The 23096-nt window shown below is 41.9% G+C and overlaps 2 protein-coding genes across 3 annotated transcripts in view; one reads left to right on the top strand and one right to left on the bottom strand.

Annotated features, from left to right (window-relative positions):
- The window catches only part of GRM3 (glutamate metabotropic receptor 3), a 107301-nt gene extending 94124 nt beyond the window's left edge, over positions 1 to 13177 (top strand). Inside the window, 2 exon segments of the mRNA XM_009680513.2 lie at positions 6704 to 6878; positions 12618 to 13177. Of these exon segments, the coding sequence (XP_009678808.2) occupies positions 6704 to 6878; positions 12618 to 12691 (249 nt within the window). The 3' untranslated portion in view covers positions 12692 to 13177.
- Positions 13178 to 15974: 2797 nt separating this feature from the next.
- ELAPOR2 (endosome-lysosome associated apoptosis and autophagy regulator family member 2) overlaps positions 15975 to 23096 on the bottom strand; it is a 105576-nt gene continuing 98454 nt past the window's right edge. Inside the window, exon 22 of one of the 2 annotated variants that reach the window (XM_068919502.1) lies at positions 15975 to 20980. In XM_068919502.1, the coding sequence (XP_068775603.1) occupies positions 20921 to 20980 (60 nt within the window). In that variant the 3' untranslated portion in view covers positions 15975 to 20920. Of the gene's footprint in view, positions 20981 to 21011; positions 21787 to 23096 lie in introns of those variants that run through there. The other variant, XM_068919422.1, reaches the window with a different exon arrangement.

The following is a 23096-nucleotide window of genomic DNA, read 5'->3' as shown; positions in this document are numbered from 1 at the left end:
TTAATGCCCATCAGAGCGAATTGCCAAAATTTCGCTTTACTTCTAAGTGGTCTCATTTTGAACTGTGCATGCAGAGTCAGAGGTGGAAGGGACTAGTGCTATATAGTAGGTTTAGTTGTGACAGAGGCAGAGCACATGGATGAAGTATTCATACTGGTGTATCAGTATGCGAAGTCATAATTCTAACAGAAAAAGCTAGTAGATCATGAGTTATGAGTTATTATGAGTTATTTGGTGGAGGCAGACCTTAAATGAAAAACTGAAGCGACTAGTCCACTTCAGCAAAAGAACCTGCCATTCAAACAGTATTTTATTCCAAATAAAAATAATAATAAGGAAAGAATTTCAAAAATTCCTCTTAAATAGTTCTTAAAAAAAGAATTCCCAACAAAAGTTATGCTTTAATATACAACTCTTACTCCTTCTCCACATTGTATAAGATAAAATAATTTGTAAGTGAGCCAAAAAAATCAGTCAGCCTTCACTAGCATGCTTCAAAGAAAAACGATTGAACTATTTTAACTTCTAACATACTGTTGCAAAGCTTCAGGTTCAATAAAATTGTATTTTTGGATGGAAAAAATTATCTCAGAAAAAAATTACAGTCTACTCCAGTGGAACTCTTACAGTCATTTTCATGTGAGAAGCGGCTGCTGAAGTTATCCCTTGCAGCAGTTTGTACTGAATTGTCACCTTTCTGCCCAGAAAATATGTAGCAGACTAACCTAGGGCCAGTATTATTACTGATAGTATGCATGTAAAACTGGGCAGTTAATAATGTCACCTAATATACTGTTGGTGTGACCACCCTGGAATACTATGTTTAGTACTATTTTTCTCAGCCTAGGAAAGGTACTGAGAACCTCAAGAAAGCAGGGATGGTTAACAAATGACACTGTAAGACACAGAGAGTGACAGTGAAAGAGCTAAATATATTTAGTCTAGACAAGAGTAAACCCAGGGAGGCGTGATCACAGACTATAAATAATTTCAAGGCAACACAAAAAGAGAGAAAGGAATTATTCAGTCTCAGGAGAAGGTAGGATAGCGAGTAATGGCTTGAGGCTGATGAAGGAAAAGTTTAAGGCCGGCACAGGGGAAAAGTTCCTGGCACTCAAAGTATTCGTGAAGATGGACACAGGAGGAGTCCTGCACTGATAATGTCGGTGCAGACGGTCACATGAGTGGGCAGCACAGTCACTAATGGCCTAGGGGTATGACTTGCCTGCTCCAGCAGCGTTTTTCAGCCCTATCTTCTGGTAAGTGGGATTTTCAGAAGTTGCTTTGATTGAATTTAAATGTAAGCTTCCAAAGTGCATATGGTAGCAACTCGAGTCATAGTGAGTTGACAGAAAATGAGTTTAGTCCCTTTTCTGATACTTTCATGACTCGTCCTGTGTTTAGGAGCTTTTTGAAAAATCCCATCCTAGAGGTCTGCACTTCTGGGGTTCCTTTGAAAAGCCCAGATTTAATGGGCTTTAGTTCAGTGTCCCGTGTTGACTATGAACCAGTCTGTGTCATCCTGAGGTAGACCAATGCTGATGGCATCACCAGGAAAAAGACATCTTATTAACATAACAGTGTCAGCAAAAAAAACGTAAATGTTGCCTGGCGCGAGATTTTATCATTAAGTACAAATATGGTTTAGGACTCACCTTTCTGAAAAGAGAGGGAGAGCTCGTGGGAAATGTAGTAGTTGAGGGGCGGGGAGGGGAGGCAGTAAAACATAGCATTCATCCTTACCAGCACTGCTGTGGAAATGTCTCTGTACGGACTCTCTGTGAAGGACACCAAACTGCATGTTAGAAATGTTGAGATGGCACATCAGTGCATATCCAAGATTCACCCACCAAACCAACCTGGTTAGTTAAGGCCTTCTCTCCTCTTGGAATTGGTTATGGTGAGGTTTTGCCTCTACTACACCCTTACAATTTAAAAAAAAAAAAAATCTGATATTTGAATGGAATGTCTTGTATTTCAGTTTTTGCCAGTTGTCCCTCTTCCTATCACTGGGCACCTCCGAGAAGAGTCTGACTTCATCTCCATTACCCTCATGGTCATATTTTTATAAACATATGAAACACTTCTCTTCTCCAGGCTGAACCTTCTCTTCCCCGGGCTAAACAGTCCCAGCTCTCTCAGCCTCTGCTCGTATGAGAGGTGATCCAAATCCAATCCCTTAATTGTTCTTATGGCCCTTCGCTGGACTCTCTCCAGCCAATCTAGGTATCTCTTGTACAGGAGAGCCCAGCACTGGACACAGCAGTCCAGATATGGCCTCACCAGGATTGAGTAGAGGGAAAGGATCGCTTCCTCCAACCTGTTGGCAACGCTCTGCCTAATGCAGACCCAGATACCATTGGCCTTCTTGGCCACAAGGGCACATTGCTGGCTCGTGTTCAAGTTGTTGTCCACCAGGAACCCCAAGTCCTTTTCAGAAAAGTTTCTCTCCAGCAGTCTGCCCCAGCTTGTACTGGTGCATGGGGTTATTTCTCCCCAGGTGCAGGACTTGCCATTTTCCTTTGTTTGAACTTCGTGACATTCCTGTTTGCCCATTTCTCTGGCCTGTCAGTCCCTCTGAATGGCAGCACCCTTTGGTATATCATCCACTCCTCCCAGTGTTGTATCAGCTGTAAACCTGCCAAGGATGCACTCTGTCCTCTCCTCCAGATCATTAACCGGTTAAACAGTATTAGCCCCAGTATGCCCTGCTCTGGAGGACACCCCTAGGAGCATCTTTCATCCATGCAGGTTTCTTGCCACCTTTGCTTGGCTCCTCCTTGGAAGAGGTGATCCTTGAAAATCAACCAGCCCTCCTAGACTTCTCTCCAGATCAGTATCCTATGGGAATTTTCCAAGCAGATTCCTGAATAGGCCAAAGTCTGCTCTCCTGAAGTCCAGGGTTGTGAATCTGCCTTTTGCCTTGTTCCCTCCTTTCAGTTCAGTTCCTGAACTCCACCGTCTCATAGTTGCTGCAGCAACAGCTGCCCCCAGCCTTTCCAATCCCTACCAGTCCTTCCTTATGTGAAAGTATGAGGTCCTGCCAAAGTCCCTCTCCTTTCCATCTCCTTGGTCACCCGTATCAGAAAGTCATTGTCAGTGCTCTCCAGGAACCTCCTGGATTGTTTGTGCTTTGCTCTGTTTTCCTTTCAGCAGAAATCAGGGTGGTTAAAGGTCCCCCCGCGGACTAGGGCCTGTGAACATGAGGCTTCTTACAATTGTTTGAAGAAGGTCTCATCCACTTCTTCTCAATCAGCTGGTCTGTAGCAAACATCTACCACAACGTTTGCCCATGTTGGTCTGCCTGCTAATCTTGATCCATAAGTTCTCAGCTGGCTCATCATCCTCCCCAAGGCAGAGCTCCATGCCCTCCTGCTGCTCTTACATAAAGGGTAACTCCCCCTCCTCACCATCCTGACCTGTCCTTCATAAAGAGCCTATATCCATCCATGGCAGCACTACAGTCGTGTGAGCTATCCCACCACATCTGTAATCCAAATGAGACTGTAGCTCTGCAACTGCCCGCAAACGTCTAATTCCTCCTGTTTGTTCCCCATGCTGTGCATATTAGCATGCAGGCATGTCAACAAGGCAAACGGTCATACTGAATTTCCAGAAAAGGTATGAAAACTTCCCCTATAAAGCTACCCTGAAGACACTTCCTTATTTTTGTGCATACACAGCCCTGTCTTGTTGATTTAAGGATATCTCTTGTCCACATCACAAAGTGCACCCTTTGCTTGCCAACCCACTTTACCGCTTCCTCACTTGATTGTGGGTCATCATCTCCCTACCCTGTCATTCCTAGTTTAAAGGTCTCCTCACCAGTCTGTTGTTAAAGATGCTTTTGCCCCCCTTGGTCATGTGAATCCCATCTCTTCCTAGCAGTCCTCATTCCTCAAAAAGGGTCATAAAAGATAAACGCCTCTTGCTAACACCAGCTGTGCAACCACTTCTTGACCCACAGGATCCAGCCACTTCTCCTCGAGCCCCTCCCTCTCACCAGGGGTTTCAAAGAGAAAACCACCTTGACCCCCATGCCCTTGACCATCATCTCCAGAGCCATGTAGTCACACTTGGCACACTCCAGGTCTCCCCTAGCTGTATCACCAATGCCAAATGGAAGATCAGCAGGGAGTATTAGTCCAAGGCTGGGCAAGCCTCAGCATCCTGTCCAGACCGTCCTGGATACAAGCCCCTGGAAAGCAGCAGACCTCCCTAGACAGCAGGTCAGGTTGGCAGATGGGGCAACCACCTCTCCTTGCCCCCATGAGAGGCCCCAGGTATCCCTACAGCCCCAAAGCTGCACCCTCTTTTGGGAGCTTAGCTTCTGTTGAGTCCTCTCCTGTGCCAGGGATAACTGCTGCAGTGGGTGCTGGGGACCGTGTGGCACCACCACCGTTGCTAAACACACAAACACTGTCCTCAGCAGAGTTTCTCATGCCCTTCTGCATAAAGTGCCATGCAAATTGGCAAATCTGTTAGCTCCTGCACTTATATAGGCCTCTCCCAAGCAACTGCTGCAAAGGTGCCTCACCTTCCCTGATCAGGGACCAGTCAACTGGAACAAAAGCTCAAAGCACCTTTTTAGGAAAAATGGCTGACAGAGCTTGTTAGAAGCTGCTAGAGATTACTAGAAGTCACGGCCTCTGGTAGCTATCCTTTCCTGGCAGGAGCATGCACCCTGATTTTCCTAAATGAGCTTCCAGGGGTCCTCTGGCGATCCCAGAAGACGTTCCCAGAAAATCTAGAAGATACAGAAGCAGAGCCCAGAGGCTGCTGTGCAAACTGCTGTTTGTCAGCTGCCTCTGTTAGTTTCACTGTCAAAACTTCTAAGGAGAGCTGTTGGATAGCACAGATTTCTCGGATGTCATTGATTTTCATGCAGAGTTCCACACTGATTTCACTGAGGGATTCTCCTTCTGAATCAGAAAAACAGTGAAGCCTGGTACGATTTAAAAAGCGCACGCAAATTCATACCAGCTCCAACAGCTACCGCATTTAAGGCATTTTTCTCACCGGCACACCTTAGACAAAGGTTTAAGAAATGCAGAGGTAGCACAGGAAGGGAAACATCTAGTTAGACTAAATATCTAATAAAATCAGAGGTCTAAATTTCCTACTATTTAGGAAATTCCTACTTCCCATCAATTCTGCCCAGCTTAGCAGAGCTGGCCCTCAGCTCTGCCAACACTGGTGTCCATGAAGCCAGGTTACACCCCAAAGCACTGAGCTGGTCTGGGTTAAAAGTAACTGAGTGGGGTGGGATTATTTTTAACCGAAATGATTTAGCTGATTGATCACATAACAGTGTCAGCACAGCTGAGCTGCTCCCAGCAGCACAGACCGTAGCAGAGCAGGCTGGGGAGGAGGGCACTGTAAGTGTGAGAACTTAAATTGAAACTACTGCCTTGATGTGCTCTGGTTTTATTAGAAAACTCCTGGATCTGTTTTACCTCCATAAGGGCTGGTTCAAGACCCACATAAAATTGATTTCAGAGGCCTTTGGACCAAATGCAGAGATGTGAAGGAGAAAGTGCAATTGGAAGCATAAAAAGGGTCCCTTTCTCACATTGCCTATGTACAGTCTTCCATGATCCCTCACTCTGTGAGAACAATGCACCTTTCCGTGGAGCTTGCCACATGCTCCTTTGGTAAAGAGTGATTATTAATTATATGATCACATTAATTAAACTCACTGCTGACAAAGCACTTGGTGCTCTGTGTATATATAAAGCAACAAAATCTACTCCCTGCTCTAATTTTCATTTTGCAACAATTATTTCTGACAAGGAGATGTGAGGAGCATTCCCGTGGAAGAAGGCTAATTTCCAGGGACTGCAGGAGTGTAACTAAGGCAAAATGAGCCATGGATGTATAATTCAGATTAAGCAGTAGAGTTTAAGGCACTTTAATTCAACATCTTAATTGAGGAATCAGCTAGGAAGAAAATATATACTGAAAGTGAGGTAATAAACTGACATCTAGTTATACAAGTGAAAAAACATGAAGAAAGTTAGACTGTGCCGGTGAAGTTACACTAATAAATGTCCCAGTGGCAACTACTCTAGAATCCTGTAGCCTTGCAAGCAATTTGTTTCTCAGCCCGAGGAGCTCTGTCTCAAAGTCAGTGCACCTTTGAGACCATCTGGCAAAAGTCACCTACAGAAGTAAGCTCTTGTGTTTACTCACAGTCACACCTATATCTCTACAAGGGATTGTTCAAGTGCTCTGAATGGGATTGAGGCCCGAGAGTAAACTAGTTTTCAGATGGAGCCTGGCATGAGGCATCTAACATAACCCTTCATAAAGCACAGTACCTACAACAGGGTTTCCGCTGTAGCCAGCTTTGCCCAGTTGATGCATGACCGGCTTTATAGAGGACTTCCTGATCAATTTAGGAATTAAGGGGAATGGGGTGAAAGGGAGAAAAAGCAGAACTGTCCTTCTCCTGCTACATGAGAGAGCACATGCTCGGTTCAGCACCCTCTTTAGAGGCAACAGGGCACTGTCAGCATCATACACCTCAGCTGCGCGATCCTGGTCTAGTGGAAGATAGGGGTGAAATAGATATTCAAGACGGACTGTACCAATACAAGCCAATAAGGTTGTGGTTCCTGCTGTTACAAGATGATGCTACTATTATTCTGTATTTAGAGCTTTTCATACTGAAACACAGCCCTTCGCGCCCATTCTCTCCTAGGTGCAGACCACCACCATGTGCATCTCCGTGAGTCTGAGCGGCTTCGTTGTGCTGGGCTGCTTGTTCGCACCCAAGGTGCACATCATCCTCTTCCAGCCTCAGAAGAATGTGGTCACTCACAGACTCCATCTCAACAGGTTCAGCGTCAGTGGGACCGGGACCACTTACTCCCAGTGTAAGTAACAAAACTGCCACCTATCTATAAGGATGTGGGGTTGCAGTGAGTTTGGGTAAAGTCAGAAGGAGGTTTTTTGCTAGGAACAAAAAGCCTTTTGTAAGCTGCGTTATGTACCCACTGGAAGCATCACTTCTTTTGTGTCTGGAGAGCAAAACTTGTTCCTCTCACATGGCATTCAGCTCAGAGCCCGATATGAAGCTCACTGAACTCAGGAGAAAGCTTTCAGCAGGCTCTGACTCAAGCCTGTATTGCAGAAAGCCCTGTCTCCCCCTGTCACCCTCATAGCAGCGAAAGGAGCAGATTGCCCTGGACTCCTGTCCCCTCGTCCCTGTCAGGACCGGGGCTACCACACAGCACACTCTCAGTGGGTGCTATTGCCTGGGTTATAAGAAAAGGCTCTAAGTCTGCAGCAAGTGCATACGAGGGATGCTGTAAACTGTTTCTATACACTGAGCATTAGTAGTACCCTTTGTCAGTGCCACAGCTCAGAGAAGCAATCAGCACATAGTTGCGAGGACAGTTCATCCACTCTGCCCTCTCCTTTCCCTCATCTTCTGTTTCTTCATCCCAAGCAGATTCATGTCTCTGATTGTGTTTTGGGACCGTCACTTTTTTTTTAATGTAAGTTGTTCGGAGATTTGGAGGGATAAAGGAAAAAGAGGTCATGTATATTTTTTTTCCTTGTCAAGCTTAACTTGGAGCACAGAGCATCTTGTTCACAGAGCTCCGCAGACAGCATGTCTAACCTGGAAGGCTGATTGAAAAAGCACACTACAACTAGAGAGAAGCAAGGAATAAGAAACAGAGGAAAGTGGGGAGACAGAGCAAGGTCTGCCAGGAAGATCACACTAACCCAGCCTCAGGCTTTAAACTGTGACCTAAATTCCAAAATTTACTAGAAATGTTTGGCATCTCAGGTATCAATGGGAAATGTGGGAAGGAACTGGGGATCTTGCCGTGTCCTCAAATTGGCAGGAATTAGGAGGATGAGGGGCCCTCATCTTTTTTTGCTTCTCCCATTCCAAAAGCCAAACTGTATCATGCATGCTACGGGGTCTCTTAAGAAGGGATCAGCCATGTGGCTCTGTATGTCCCCCATCTCATCAGAGTGAGGATTACATCCAGCCCTGACCCCAGAAATGAAAATCACGTGGTTATTCTGGAGAACTTAAACCAAGACAGGTGAGACAGCCCAAAGCATCAGAAGTGCACAGCACTCTCAAAAGGGCCAGATTTGCAAGCGTGTGGATTCCCAATAACCCTTTAGATATGTGACCCCTTGACAAAATGGTAAGTCTCATGTGATTATTTTCATCCCCCTATGAACACTGCATGAAGTGGTCTTTCCAATTTTTATCCCTCATACTGTGCAATAAGTTAAATCAGAAACCATTTTGATTCATCGATACTGTTGTATAGGATTGCATTTTGGAATTACATTTTTTTTATTACAATGGCTGGATAATGTGTGTGTGTGTGTGTGTGTGTGTGTGTGCGCGCGCGCGCGCGTGCAACTGAAAGACAATCTCAGCACATATCTATAAATTGAAAGCCTACTTTTCAGGTTTATAAAAAGCTTTAAGACACTGAGGAAAGCATAAATATCCAGCCTTACAACATCTTGCTAATTCATTGCTTAGATCATTTACTTTCCATGCTTGCAACTAACTGAAACTGAGGGGCTTGTCCCTGCTGGTCTTTTCAAACTTTGGAAAGAGACTAGAAGGACCTGAAAGGGAGACTAAAAAGTCCGCTGTATACAGTGGGAAAAGCCCAACTGCTACCTTCTGGGAAGATTATTTTAGCAAATAACACTGAGAATGCACTATCATAGCACCATATTTTTAAGAAGGCAAACTTTCCCTCACTCCCTTCCATTTATTTGTAAATGATTTTGAATAAATTTTCTTTTAATGCTATTTCAACTCTTCAGTCATTCATAAACCTCCAAAAGGGTTGTCATCCAAATTGGTTCTAATAGATATCATGGCCTTTTCCATGCCTGCTATAATCCTCTTTCATTGTGCACCCCTTTCATCACAGGGAATATTCCCTTGGTGGCAGTAAGAGGACAGTGAAAGAACATGAATCTCCACACAGCATCTTTCAAAAAAAAAAAAAAACCCTAAAATATTGCTCTTATCAATCCTGGGACTGATGACTTGTTTTTCTTTTGATCTTGATGGTTTTCATCAGTCACAAGCTGCTTAATGGAGACTGACCAGAATTAGCTGCAGGCTATTGTAGTAACAGAGACATCTGAAAAGCCAGTTGTTGTTCGTTATCGTAAGGGCAGGAGTTTACCTTTAGAAGCTCAGTTGCTTGAATGGGCGCTATGTTTCCTACCTTGATGGATTCCCACCTCTGTTACATTTCAAGGCTACCGCTACCTCCTCACTCCCTCATTCATTAATGCTCTAAGATACTCTTATGAGCAATGAGCAGCAAGTTACTCAGAGGTGGTTTTACCCATGGCTCCTTGAACCATGGAAACTGGCCAAGCACTGTGAGAAAAGGTCAGAAAAGCTCAAGATGCTCTCAGGTAGTACTAAGAGTGTTAGCTCCAGGAGTGCATCACGGCTACATCTCTGCGTTGAGTGGTGGAGGGAGGGTCTGAGTATCTGCTCAGTCTCTTGAGCTGCAGCATAGTAGCAGTGAGGACAACTGAACGAAGTCCCATCATCTGAACACAGAGCCCCATCTCTGCTACATGCTCTGCAAAAAGCAAGTAGAGGTGAATATTCGACTGCTAAGTGAGGAAACCTGATGTAAAGGCACTGAACTTTGATCATTTAGTCAGGTGAAGTTTGGACGACAAAAGAATATAGCTATAAACTGAAGAGAGGCAGGACATATATGTATCTAGGTATATGACAAGTTCTGGAATGTATATAACCATGCAATTTATTTGCATTTGAAAATTCACCTTTGGCTGTATAAATTTTGCTTCTGCGGCAGTGCCTCTCCCCATGAGGATATTTCCTCACTTTCCTGTGGCCTGTTTTGTGGCCTGGCAGACATATTCCCAGAAGGCAGGAACTCAGCACGCACTACAGGTCCCAAAGAGCTCAGCATTGATTTAAGCACCTAGATGATTCAGGCTGAGCTTTTACACCCAGAAGGTGTCATTCCTCCATGTTATATCCACATGGACAGCTGCACACAGGCATGAGCTCCTCCAGAAGTGCTCCACAGGGGTCAGAAAAAGAATTAAAGCTACTTTTTATAGCCGAGCTGGCATATATTCCCTCTCAGTAGCTTATTTGCCCAATTCTAGCTCCAAACCAGTGTAGCTATACAGCTTTTATATACAGTTAACTCACAGCTGTCCAGCAATGAGCATGAGCAGAGGAAGCAGCACACAGGATAGCAAGTTTGAGACTGCGCAGAAATGCTGCAAGGTGCCCACAGCAATGCTGAGCTCTCACATTTTCACTCTGGTTCTGTGCCCAGGATTTTCTGAGCAAAATGAGAGGACTGCTGGGAAAGAGGAGAGGAGAGCATGAATTGCAGCCAAATCAAGATTGCCGCTTGTGTCACACCTTTTGCTTTGGCATAAACACAAGGGCAAAGTGGAGGTGAGGTGTCGCTAATAGTTCCTGCAATCCTTCACTTGGCTGCAGCTGTAAGGCACGATGTTGAACTCAGGGCTGGTATTTAGCATTGCCGAGGGGTGAGGAAAAGTAAGATCTTTTGTTCAGCCAACAGATAAGAGCTGGATGCTTTGTGTGGACGTTTTCCTTCACTCAGCAGAGCTAATAGCTACCTCTCAGCATTACAAGAGGAAGTATGTGCTGTGAAGGTAAGCCTGGGAACTCAAAAGGCAAGGCTGCTGGCTTCTTGCTTACTGCCATGTTCTCTGTCTAACTTTGGTGTCCCCCTGACCCAGTTACCGTGGAAATTGAGCTATTCATAGTCTTCAGTGTGTTGAACTTCACAGAACCCCTGAAGCTAAAATAATTCTGGATGTGTGACTGAGATACACAGAAACTAAATGCTTTTGCCCTTAGTCATGCTGCAGTAGCATAGGGGTTTGAATCAGGTCTCCCAAGCAGTACTGATTTTCAATCTGCCAACAAAAAGTAGTAGTAGTAGTGGTAGTAGTAGCAGTGGTAATAGTAATAGTAATATTTACAAAATTATCAGGTCAGTGTCCTCTCAGATTACAAGCAGGTAAAAGCCAAATACAAAACCTGATAGTTAACATTCACAAAACCTTAGACATGATGCCCTTCTATCTACAAATAACTGATTTCAACATATCCAGGTTGTGAGAAATCAAGCCCCTGCTATCTAATTCAGAGCAGACGGTCATTCTTAGCTCTCCTGTTTATCAGGAATATGCCCTGCCCTCTGAGTAATAGTTTAGTCCAAGGGTACCTCTAAATTTCTCTGTTAAAGCAGTTCTGCTTTCCATGAAATATTTACTTGCCCAAAGAAAGAATTAGAATTAGTAGCTGATTTGAAGAAAGAGCGATCTGTCCTGCAAATGATGCTGAGTGCCTTTACAGAACTGGTCTGCAGCTGAAAGGGTAGCCAGCACCCGTTGTGGAAGACTGAGCGTGCCCTTTTCAGCCGCATAAACTACTTTTTACACTGGATGATTGAGTTTGCTAAGTCACTGCACTGCTTGCTGTGTGTTTTCTTTAATGAAGACATCACATTTCTCTGGGTCACTGTTATCATTAACCTAATGTATCTTTCAGAAAACAGCTTTATGGTGCTGTGAATAGAGATGTCACAGAGTATCTGAAAACACATTCCAGATTCCCAATGGATAATTGTAACAAAGATGGACAGACCGGTTTGCTTTTAAAATTAAATCCACAAGACTTTAGCAGAATAATAATATATTCTACAATCAATATACAATTGCGTTTAGAAACAGATTCTTATACTCAGCATCACATTGTCCTATCACTGAAGCAATGAAAATATTTGCGAATAAAGTATTAGGCAATGTAGATAAGGGTGTCAGAATCTGGCCCTCACCTCTGGAGTCATATTTAATCCTGATCCAGAGATCCTAGAAATCAAGGGGCTTATTGGCCAGAAAACACTCAGGGATTAGATGAGAAATAACGTTGTTTGCAAATTCACAGTTGTTCAAAAACGTCTTCACTCACGTGCACTTTTTTTTTTTTGATTAAAAAGTAATGCACAGTCAATGCACAGTCCTAATGTGTAGAAGTGGATTCTCTCCTAGATTAAAAAATGCATGTGTTTCATTTCAGGAATGTCCATTCCAATTAAGGAAAGCTTGCAGAGTCTGACCTTAGTATTTCATGCCATTTCATGAAAAATCCAAAGGGTCAATTTTTATTCTACTAAGGCATCTTAACATCACGCTGGCTAAACTATCTCACACTACCGTACAAAATCCAATAAAGTGAGACCCTTTGGCCCAGTATCATCCAAAAAAAAAGTATGCATTTTATTTTGACACTGTTGGAGAAGCTTCATCACCCTACCTAGCCTCTCCCAATAGTCAGCAAAGAGAAATCAGGTTCCTCCAGGGGATGTTTCAGCCTATCCAAGATCTGACTTGCCTTGCAGAGGTGCAGGCGGTACCTCTATCAGCTCCACTGCTGACATAGTCACCTGCAGTGATTCTTCCTTACACATCTCAGGCTAGGTTAGATGATCCAGTTAACCCAAATGGGAATCCTACATGTTGTTGGGGTTTTTTTGCCCACCCCTAAGGTTGGTTGATTTTCCCCTCTCTTTCTCTTTCAGCATCAGCTAGTATGTATGTTCCCACCGTCTGCAATGGAAGGGAGGTCCTGGACTCCACCACCTCATCCCTGTGATTGTGACTTACGGTTCAGTTCTTGAGTTTTTAGACTGTTAGGCAAAATTTTGCACATGTTGTGCACGCTGAAAAACACAAGAAAAACACAAGAAGACAAAACAAAGCAGTACCTTTTTTTAGAAACAGTGTAATAAATTATTTTTGAGGATTGTACAGTATATAGTGATGTTCTGGAACTTTTTAGACTGATTTTAGCCCTTCTGTTGTTAACGATTGTATGGGACATGTAAATAACCATGTAAATAACCATGGTTCACAATGTGCGTAGTCCTGCAGTAAGAGAGTGATTTGTTGCAAGCACAATTGCAATGTTAGGTGACTTCTTTCCTACCAAATTTTTTTGTAGCTCCTTGTTGTAATTAACTTAGACTGCATTTCTATGTTGTATATTACAGTTACCTTACGTGTAACAGATTGGTTTTCTCAGCACAAAACAGCAGTATTAATGTAAAGGCACCAATAATAAAAAGGTAAAAGTTTTTCAGCATGGTTTCATTTTTGTTTCTTCTTTCCTCAAGGTCATATATTTATGAGAGGATTTCCCTAGGGTAGGTAAGGAGGATAAAGAGACTGCAGTATTTGTGTGCATGTAAGTATGTACAGTGCGTGCCTGTGCTACAAAATCTTCATCATGTAATATGCACGGCCCCTCCTTGCTGCTTATGATGAATGCTTCATCAGGGCTAGGTATAAGTTCCTTCTCCTTTAGGAAAAAAAGGCACATTATTAAAGCATCTTAAGTGATCTTTTTATTATTGAGAAATAGAATTATTTTCAAAAGTGAAAATATTTTGGAGAACTTCTTTATATTTCTGTTTTTATGACCTAATTGTATCTCAATGAGATTTGTTTAAATAATTTACTCATTTGCCATAATATAATGCTTGTCAGGCATACCAATAGACTGCTAGAGTCTAGCAGATTTTAGATTAGGTTGGCAAAGAGATATCAGAAAATCTGTGAGAAAATTGGCTAAGACTCTTTATACCTCCAGCAACAACACGGCTGGTTCAGTTTGTCTGCATCAGCAGTGCTGTAAAAGGTCTTTCCGCAGAGATGCAAGGACCGGGAAAAGTCACAAAAGAGAAATCCACTAGAAATTTACACATCTCTGAAATGACCTTTGCATTCCAACCAAACAATTCAAGACACACTTAGACAATCACAAATTAACTTTGAAGTCTGACTTTAAAACTGCGTATTGAAGGCTTCCCTCATTTCTATTGAAACAATCTGAAATCCTCTGTTCTGCTGGGTCCAATAAGTCATTAAGGAAACAAACACACCTTTGAATAATGTGCTTGGGCATATTTACCTAAGGACTCCTTCCTATTGATCTCAGTCCAACTGAGGTCAATAGCAAAATTCTCATTGACTTCAAAGACAGCATCATGGAGGCTTGAAAGGCAGAGACTGAAGGTACAAACTGCTGGAAGTACAGGTTTGCTGGAGCCCAGCTCTACATGCAGACTTAGTTACACATTTCTGGAAAGGTACAAGTCCTTAGGGCTGACCTGGCAAAGGAAGTAGATGTTATTTTGAATGCCAAAACTAAAAGGACGTGCATTTTTTACTGCTACTCAGACCTAGCTGTCTAATTTTTCTGAACACCCATGTATCCACCAGGAAAGATCTCTCTGTGTCTACACTTTTGCTGCTGGCTGCACACGTACCCATTTAAGACCCAGCAGCATGGAGCTGTCTAGTACTGAAATTCGTGTAACATTCCTCAAAATCGGCATTCCTCAGCCCATGTTATGTGCAGAGCCCATCACTCAGCTTCTTTCACACTACAAGCCCTGCAGCGCCGAATGCTTTTGGCTTGGTTCCTACCTTCAAACACAGCATGAGGGTCAACTTTTGGCAGGTTGGGCATCTTGCTTTCTAAATCAAGACCCTTTAAAGCACCTCAAATTTGGCAGCTACATTAGTCTGATAATGCATGATCTTTTGTAAATTAAGACACTATTCAAAGTATGGCAAAGGGTCAAAAATATCTGACCAGAACACTGATATCCCTGCATCTTCAGTGTGTTTATGGAGCTCTTAAAAATACCCAAGGCAAGGAGAATTTCTTTTCAATTTTTACGGAAAACAAGAATCAGGATTGGATGCATCTCATGTAGCATTCACTCTCCACAATATAGATAGTTATATATGAGACAGTCAGCCGCTTCTCCCTTTGTACTCAATGGAGAGAAACAGCCCGGGGAGGCACATTCCCCCTGAATGATTTTAGACTGCTGCATTAGGGTGAGGTGGATCATTCCAAACACAGCTAGCTCAGATCACAAAGTTTACACTGAAAATAAAAAAATTGTGTCAGATGAATTCCACTCCTAAAATCTAAATTGGCATCACTGAAGCTAATTTACAGCAGGTCAGGACCTACAGAAAAGTAGGTAAGTCCTTTAGTTTGGTGGATGTGAAAAGGCAGATGCCTAAACTTTTTTCCTCATCACCCTTACTTCTCTAATGGGCAGGTTACTAAATCTGAACAACCATGCATGGAGCACTACCAGAGTACTTCCAGGGGAGGGGAGCCTCACACCCTGTTTTAGCAGGTACTACTGATTCCCTTACTGTATTCAGTCATCCTGATTAAACTTGTTCTGCCCAGTGTCACTGTACAGAAAGAAGAAATATTTACTAACATGAAAAAACACTAAGAAATCAGACAAAACGTTTTACAAAATGTTGTATAACCTACATTACAATCACACCGGAGCAAAGAGGAAATATGTGGGCATTTGTTTTTGGTTGTTTTTGTTTTTACTGTTGTCTCATGTCATCGTTTGAGCTTCTCTGTTTCAAATAGCTTATAGTTTTAGTTTCCGTTGGTATAAAGCCTGGTCTTAAAGTATAGAACTCTCTGGTCTCTTTAGGGCTTCCATCATAAGTAACGATTTGCCTAGACAGTTCACCATGGCGTATGGGAGGCCCTAGCATGTCCATCCTAAAGGGTCAGCGCACCACTCTGAGTGCTACATGCAGCCAGGTGGGCAGAAATGCCGAGGATGAGAGCAAGTCTTAATCCAGCTTCGACGATGCCTCACTGCAAGCTGCAGAAAAGTTTGGTTGTTCATTCAGAAGTCATAATCTCAGACCACTTTAATTCTCTAGTACGAACCAAGAGTACAGAAAGGTTTGTGCATAACTGATGATTTTGTATTTATTGGCTGAACAGTCAATCCCAAATAAGCAAGTTTTTGTTGTTGTTTTTGTAGAGGAGGTGTCTGTTTTTAAAGCCTTGACTGACTTTTGAAGGCAAAAAGATCCACTGTGGTAAAACAAAAGATTTTATTTTGTCTTCAAGTGATTGTTCTTCCTGAATTAAATGAATAAAAATGGTTTTAATCAAAAGCCAAAGAAATTTCAAAAGGAATTATCTTTTCAAATTGAAAAACTCTAATGTCTGTTTCAAAACCGTCAAAATCAAAACATTTTTGTCTCCTCTTTACAAAATATCATGTTCTCCCTGAACAAAACAGTTCCAATAAATCAGTGCAATGTCCAAAATACCCTGGCTCCACCCAAAAGTCTGGGCTTTGGTTAAAAAGATTCCTGCTGAAATCCTTCACCCAATTAGTACACTTAGTATAAGGGAGACTGGAACAGATCCTTAGCTCACCCCTGAACATAGTCTGATTTCCATTGTGTCATTGCCTACTCACTAACGTTTGCAGCCTGCAAGAGGAAAGACAAAAGTTGTTTATCCAGAACCACCTCAAGGCTTCTCAGCAACAAAGGAAAAACTGAGTTTTGTCATTGCAAGCAGAAAAGAGGCTAAGGCCAGGCTGGGCTATTCTTGAAGTAGGAAGGGGACAGGTAGAAAGTGAAAGCATGGAGGAGGCTTGAAGGGTTAATCTTTTTGCTTCTCTTGCCTAAGGAAACGGCAGAGTCAGGAAGGGTCTCCTCTCTCCCCAAAAGTGCCATTGCCCTACATATACCAACCCCTCCACTGGCAGCAACAACAAGATGGGATGATGATGTCAGCACTGTCTAGAACCAGCTGAAGAATCATTATCATCATCAGTGCCTCTAAATTTATGGCAATCCTTGAGGAGCAATGGAAATGGAAGCACAGCACAATGAATTTCACCTGTGATGGAAGCAGTGGCCAGCTCCCAAAGATTGCTTCTGTGTGTCCAACAAACTTATGTGAGACCAACTAAAAGGGTATGTGTGTGTGGGGGGGGGAGGGGGTGTTTAACTGCAACTGTTAATCCAACAGAAACTGTTAAAGGACAACAGAAACAGCAGCAACGTAATTAACATAAGTAACGTGAGAACAAGAATATAACAGTGCCTCAAGGTTTAACATTCAGACAAAGTCTGGGAGTGATTTAGGCTGAGCTCTCTTGGGAAACTTTAGCATGGTGAAGTGTGTGAGGAGGGAGGCAGGGAAAGAAATGGGCTGTATGTAAAACTAAAGCTCTCAGAAGTCACTCTTGCATGTCTTTTATTCAAATACACAGGGAAAACACCCATCCACACTTTGGCTCGTAGCTGCTGTTAGAGCACCAGCCTCACAGCACTTGGGGCCTTAGTTTTCTTCCTGATAAGGACTAATGTTATACACCCGGAATAATAACCAAAACATGGTAGCAGCTTAAGATCATCTCTCACTTTTCAGTGTATGAGGGGTAAGAACCAAGAGAGAACTCTGAATGCCAAAGAGAGCAGAACTTCCTAGGATTTCCTTGAGGTTATCATCTACTGTTACATTAACTAGAATAGCAATTTAAGCCCTCCATGTTTCAGGATATGGACCAGCCAGCAGCATTCTTAGCTTAGGAAGAAATTTCAACCTCACTGGCATGTTGATGTCCATTGTAGCTACTTCTATTCTGAAGCGTATGTGTTGGCCACTGCTGGAGATGAGTTAATCACAGGCTTCTAGATGGCGACATCTGCTGCTGTCTTTTCTGGTTACAGTTAAGTGTCTCTGTTTTATGGGTACTACTAACTCTGACAAGTCAGGCAAACCAAACACTGCAAACTTTCCCCTTTACAAATGGAGAGTCCCAGAATGTCTTTTTTTAAAGAGAAGATAATAAAATCCTCTCTTTGAACAGGGGTGATGACTACTTCAAACTAGCCAATAAATTTTCATTGTTGCTCTAAGAGACTTAATTTTCCCCCAAAACAGACTCCAAATCAATCATGTTATATACTACAAACACCAACTGCCATAATCAGAACCAAGATAGAATACATTCTTTTTACAGTTCCACCCTGGCAAGCTCTGTCAAAGCTGAGACAATAACATTCTGCTTAATTTGTCAATAATTTTGACAGAGACATCACTAAATGTGCTTAATCTTCAAAGCGATTCAATTGCTTGACTCCAGATTTCAAAGAAGAGCATGCAAATGCAGCAATAAAATGCATTCCGTTTAATCAACTGAACACATAACAGACTGATTCACATTGTTTTATGGCATCAAATAACAGTTTCTGGTGTGACTTCATGAGGGATAAAAGGGGGAGGCTGCTGTAAGCCTATTTTGGCAGAGTATAGAAGAGGTCATACACAGCAGATTTCTTAATGAAAAGTGTAAGGCTTCCAAAATGTGCCTCTTACGGGAAAACGGAAATAACATCCCCTTACTACTGTGTCTTTAACAGAAAGAAAAGAAAGAAAAGAATAGCAGAAGTCAGCTAAAATACGGCAGTTTTAACTTTCTTAATTGCTGGAAAATGCCATTTTCTTATTTTAAGGTAAATAAAGTCTACAGTATTGGTTGGTATCCCACTAGGTTAGTACTGCACTAAATAGACTATTGGATTGCCTAGAAGAATTTTGAAGAACATCATAAAAAAACATTCGCAACCAGATCTGAGAAGGTTAATTCAATAAAGTCTATGGGAGCAGACAAAAAATTGCCACTTTCTACCTGACTGGAAAAATTAAAGGGAAGGGTAAGAACCAAACAGACCCTCTATGTTTTTAACTAAAGTGAAATATAGTTCATAAAAATTAAGGCATTTTTGACATTGCAGAGACACAGGTCCAAAGATGAAAGACGAAAAGATGTTCTGGAGAATGAATTGCAATTATGGCTTGGAAAATGTTCAAAGAGAGAAGAAAAAAATAAATAAAAACAGACATACACAAACGCAATTTGATGGCAGTGAAAAGTTATACAATCCTGGCCACTGCTCCAGAGCTGCAATGTTCAGAAAAGCCTGTAGTTCTACCCAAATATCTCAAGTGCAAAATTTCAAATATATTTTCACTTTATTTTATGAATGCCCATCAGATATATATCTTTGATGCTACAGCACACTAGTTGAATAAAAATCAACAACATAAAAACCCTCTTCATAAAAGATCCAAGAAGTGAAATCCCAAAGCCATTATCATTTACTCCATGAGCATTTCATCTTTGACACCCATATATAAATGACATCATGACGACAAATACAATGTACAATAATAAGTGTGCAATGGTACAAAATATACAAAAAGGAATGTGTATTTAATATACATTCAACAATACCCCATAAAAATCTTTGTTGGGAAAGTGAAGTGCCTGTTCAAGAGCAACAAAAAAAAATATACACCGCTTCTGTTAAGATGCCTGAAGTATCTCCCATCAAAAGAGCAAAGCCTGTGTTCTGTAACTGGCGATATAAAGCAACTGGGCTGAATTTCCCTAGTGAAAAAGAATCTAAACTTCATAAAATTTTTTGTCCACATCTGTAGTATAATAAAATATTTAGAATGCAGAAAAAATTCAATGTAATTTAATTTTCACTTAAAAGTGGGCCCTGTTTTATTCATAGATGTAGCTCAGTCATATAAAATCAAAAATCTATATTCTTTATAGTAAAAACTCCATCTTTGCCCATGTGTCTTTTCCGAAGTTTTCGATGCGTTCCACAATTCAGATAATTTTACTATAATGGAAATATGACCCTGACTAGAGGTCAAGACAAGCCTGGTTCCTCATTTTCTCCTGGGTCTATAGAACTCCTGCACAATGTTACTCAAATATTTTTTGCCTAAGTTTTAGATTCCTTTGAGTTCGACCTCAATGGGAATTTCAGGAAATGATTACAGAGGTTATTATGAATAACATATGCTTATAATGTGGCTGGTTTTATGAACAATTCCACCTAGCCTCCAATTTTCAAGGCATCAATTTGTGCCCTCATTTAAATGCAGTTACTTGGCGCTCGCAGCAGAAAGCGTTTAGAAGCTAAGCTGCACAAGTGTGCAACCTATTTTCAGCTCCACTGGGCATCTGTCCTCACTCCTCACCTGGGCCAGAAATAGAGATCTTTGAGTGTTTCCAATAAGCCTCCAAGCTGACAAAGCTGATTCTGCAGCCCCGGAAGCAGAGATTGGTGCTTTACCTCCGGAGGTTAGTCTCCGCGGGCTTGTACTCCAGGGACAGGTGATGCAGCAATAGCCCAAGGGAGGGTACCAAAACTGCCACCAACCTCTCTTCACAGGACAAGCTTCCAGAGAGAAGTAATGGTGCAGCCTGCACTGTAGGTATCACTCTCCTGCTCTTCATAGAATTTGAGCCTGCCACCATCTATAAATCATGGACCCAGTCCTACAATTCATACAGCTGCAGTAAACACATTTAAATACAATAGCAGCAGCCTGTACCTCAACCCTGATGGTCGTGACTTAGGCATCAGGGTTCAACTTGCAAAACCATGATCCTTGCATTAAAGACCAACGCACACGGTCCAGTCCTTCAGAGCATAAGCGTTCTCCAAAGCTCAAAACTCACCTGAGGCTCATTCGAGTACCATTCACCATTTTGATTTTAAGAGAAACTCACAGTTATGCTACTAAAGGACAATGCACAACCTTTGCAGGTTTCAGGCCTCTCTGCAAATCATTTGCTATGAATATGTGTAGAAGGGGTGACAGGAAATGAAAGGTACCTATAAATCACATGGCATGCCTGAGCAATGCCTAGGTGAATGCAAAAATTCATGTTATTTGCAGTATGTATATCTCTTCCTGAGTTGAATTTCATTCCCAGTATGGAATCCAAGTATCTGCTTTCTTTTTTGGCAAGGTACTCAATCACATGATAAGGCAATCCAATTTCCTGGTTTGCTTCCTGTCTTCTTTCCTCCCAAATGGCTGAGCATTTCTCACTGAGACCACCACTACAATGTGTGCCAGAATATGTTTAAAATATGGTCCTGTAAAAATAGAAATCAGGTTTATTTCTTTGAAGGCAGCATTAATTCTTCATATATTCTGGGACCTTGAAGATTTCAGCTGAACAGATTCAAAGTGATCTTCTTTTTCCTGCAATGGAAAAGACAGGTTCCCATCAACCAGGATTCCTCAAATACACTCCAACAGTTGCTAAAAGCCCTTCTTCTCCTAATAACTCCGTGCAGCCCTTGCCAAAGACTTTACTTTGATTCTACTGCAGTAACTAAAAGCAGAGTTTGACCCTTTCCTGTGTAATAACACTAGTCATTCTGTAAAAATTTGCAAAAATATCAAAATTCCATCAAGAATCAAAAAACATACATGTTTTTCATGGTACTTGAGAGGGTATATGGAAGATTTGGATTCCATATTCATGGCACAGGACAGACCGCCAGAGCAGGGGAGTTGCAAGGTAATCGCATGCATGATTATTATTACTTACTAATTTGCTTGTTACAGTAAAGAAATGTGTGGAGCAAAACCTGTGAATGTGAACGCCACTGCCTCGATTCCTGTCCCAGCTCCTCTTCTGGGTGACTCCGGGACAAAAAGAGCAGAAGAGACCACAGAGCCCCTGCTATCTTAAATATCAGGGCTGGAGGGTTGCTTTTTCGTTCTGATTTTACTTGCTGGGTGACAGCCGAGGCCATCTGGCCAGCAGATATTAAGGCGTGAAGCGTGGATAGACACGTTGCGGTGTGTATGGGCAACACAACAGCCCACACAGGAGAAGTGAATGACGGAGCCCTAATAAAACTACTCATTCGACTGTGCCGGTTCTTGTTTTACATGCCTACCTTTTATACTTGTTGACATTGACACACATTTGGAAATGATATTAAACAAAACTCACGGTCCTGTCTTGGAAGCAATCTCTGCTGGAGATCAGGACAGAGCTGAGAAAGAGCAGGGGAGAAAATTGTCCTACACAGGCCTACTGCGGAGTATATACTTCTTCCTCTGAAGGGTCTAGTATTGTTATGCTGGAGACAAAAGCTTGAACTTGAACCCCCTCAGATCTGAAGCAGTTTGATAATTCTTTAACTTCTATATTCCCATTAAAAATAACCTTTTTTTTTTTTTTTTATATTACAGCTCTGTCCCTGAATTCCCTGGGTACTCAAAGCTGCTAATAGCTTCATGAAATGTTTTGCCTCCTAGAAATGTCATTGCCCAAAGCCTGAACATATAGTTAAGATATTTCAGATTTTTCTTTCTCTCAGTTTACATTGCTCCTCTTTTTCCCCCCGCATTTTTCTCTATATACTTTTTCTGTATTTTACATGCAAATGCAGTAGAAGATGAATTTCCTCATCTTTTGCATTAATGAAAAATCATGTCTATAACATTTGCTTTGGAGAAATATATATTAAATTCCAGTTATGTGCAGGCATACAGGACACAGATTTCAGTAAGCTAATGAAGCACTGGAAGCTGAGTTTGCCAGCTATGATTATCTAGCAGGAAAAAGGAACCAGCTTAGAAATATCTGACAGGCTTGTTTGGAAAGGAAAGAATACTCAGGAGGCCTGCTAAAATGGATATAGGAGCTTAAAGAAGCTCTCTTTGAGTCCAAATAGGCATTCAAGGGGGCTGAATGCTGGAGTACTATAGCTCACTTTTTAAAGAAAGAAAAAAAAAAAGCTTCTCCCACACCTTCATCTCTATTCTTCTCATCAGGAAGGAGCCAATAGTTGGTGCGGCAAATGGAGCCAGCACAGCTGTTACAGTTATCAGACATAGAGCAAAAACATCGTCTTCACCAGCAGCGCTGGTCACTGCACTGTCACAGCCAGCCAAGCCATTGTTCACACAGAAAAATCATCTGTATTTCAAAGTCACTCCCTTCTAAAAAGGATTTAAAATAGAATCAACTTTCATTTTTCGAACATCACCACAAAAATGATGTAATTTAATTTTATTTAGATTTTCAATATTCTTAACTTTGCATTCCTGCCTTTTTCTGCAGGAAATAATATCAATTTCACAGGACAAATATTTAGGCTGTGGGCAGGGTGAAATTCTGCCTATTAGTTGTGTAACTGCAACATTTCCTAGGAGGGAGACGTAGGGAACGGGTAGTGTGGATAAAGGCAAATAGTTTAATAAGCAAACAAAAGAACTAACAGAAGAGAAATGTAAGAGGGAAAAAAAAAAAAAAAAGGAGGCACACAGGGTTTCATTATATTTAACTCAATCACAGAAA

The sequence above is a fragment of the Struthio camelus genome, chromosome 1, assembly GCF_040807025.1.
Source record: "Struthio camelus isolate bStrCam1 chromosome 1, bStrCam1.hap1, whole genome shotgun sequence".
Lineage (NCBI taxonomy): Eukaryota > Metazoa > Chordata > Aves > Struthioniformes > Struthionidae > Struthio > Struthio camelus.
Note: the sequence above shows the minus strand (reverse complement) of the source record. Positions and strands in the feature narration are given on the sequence as shown.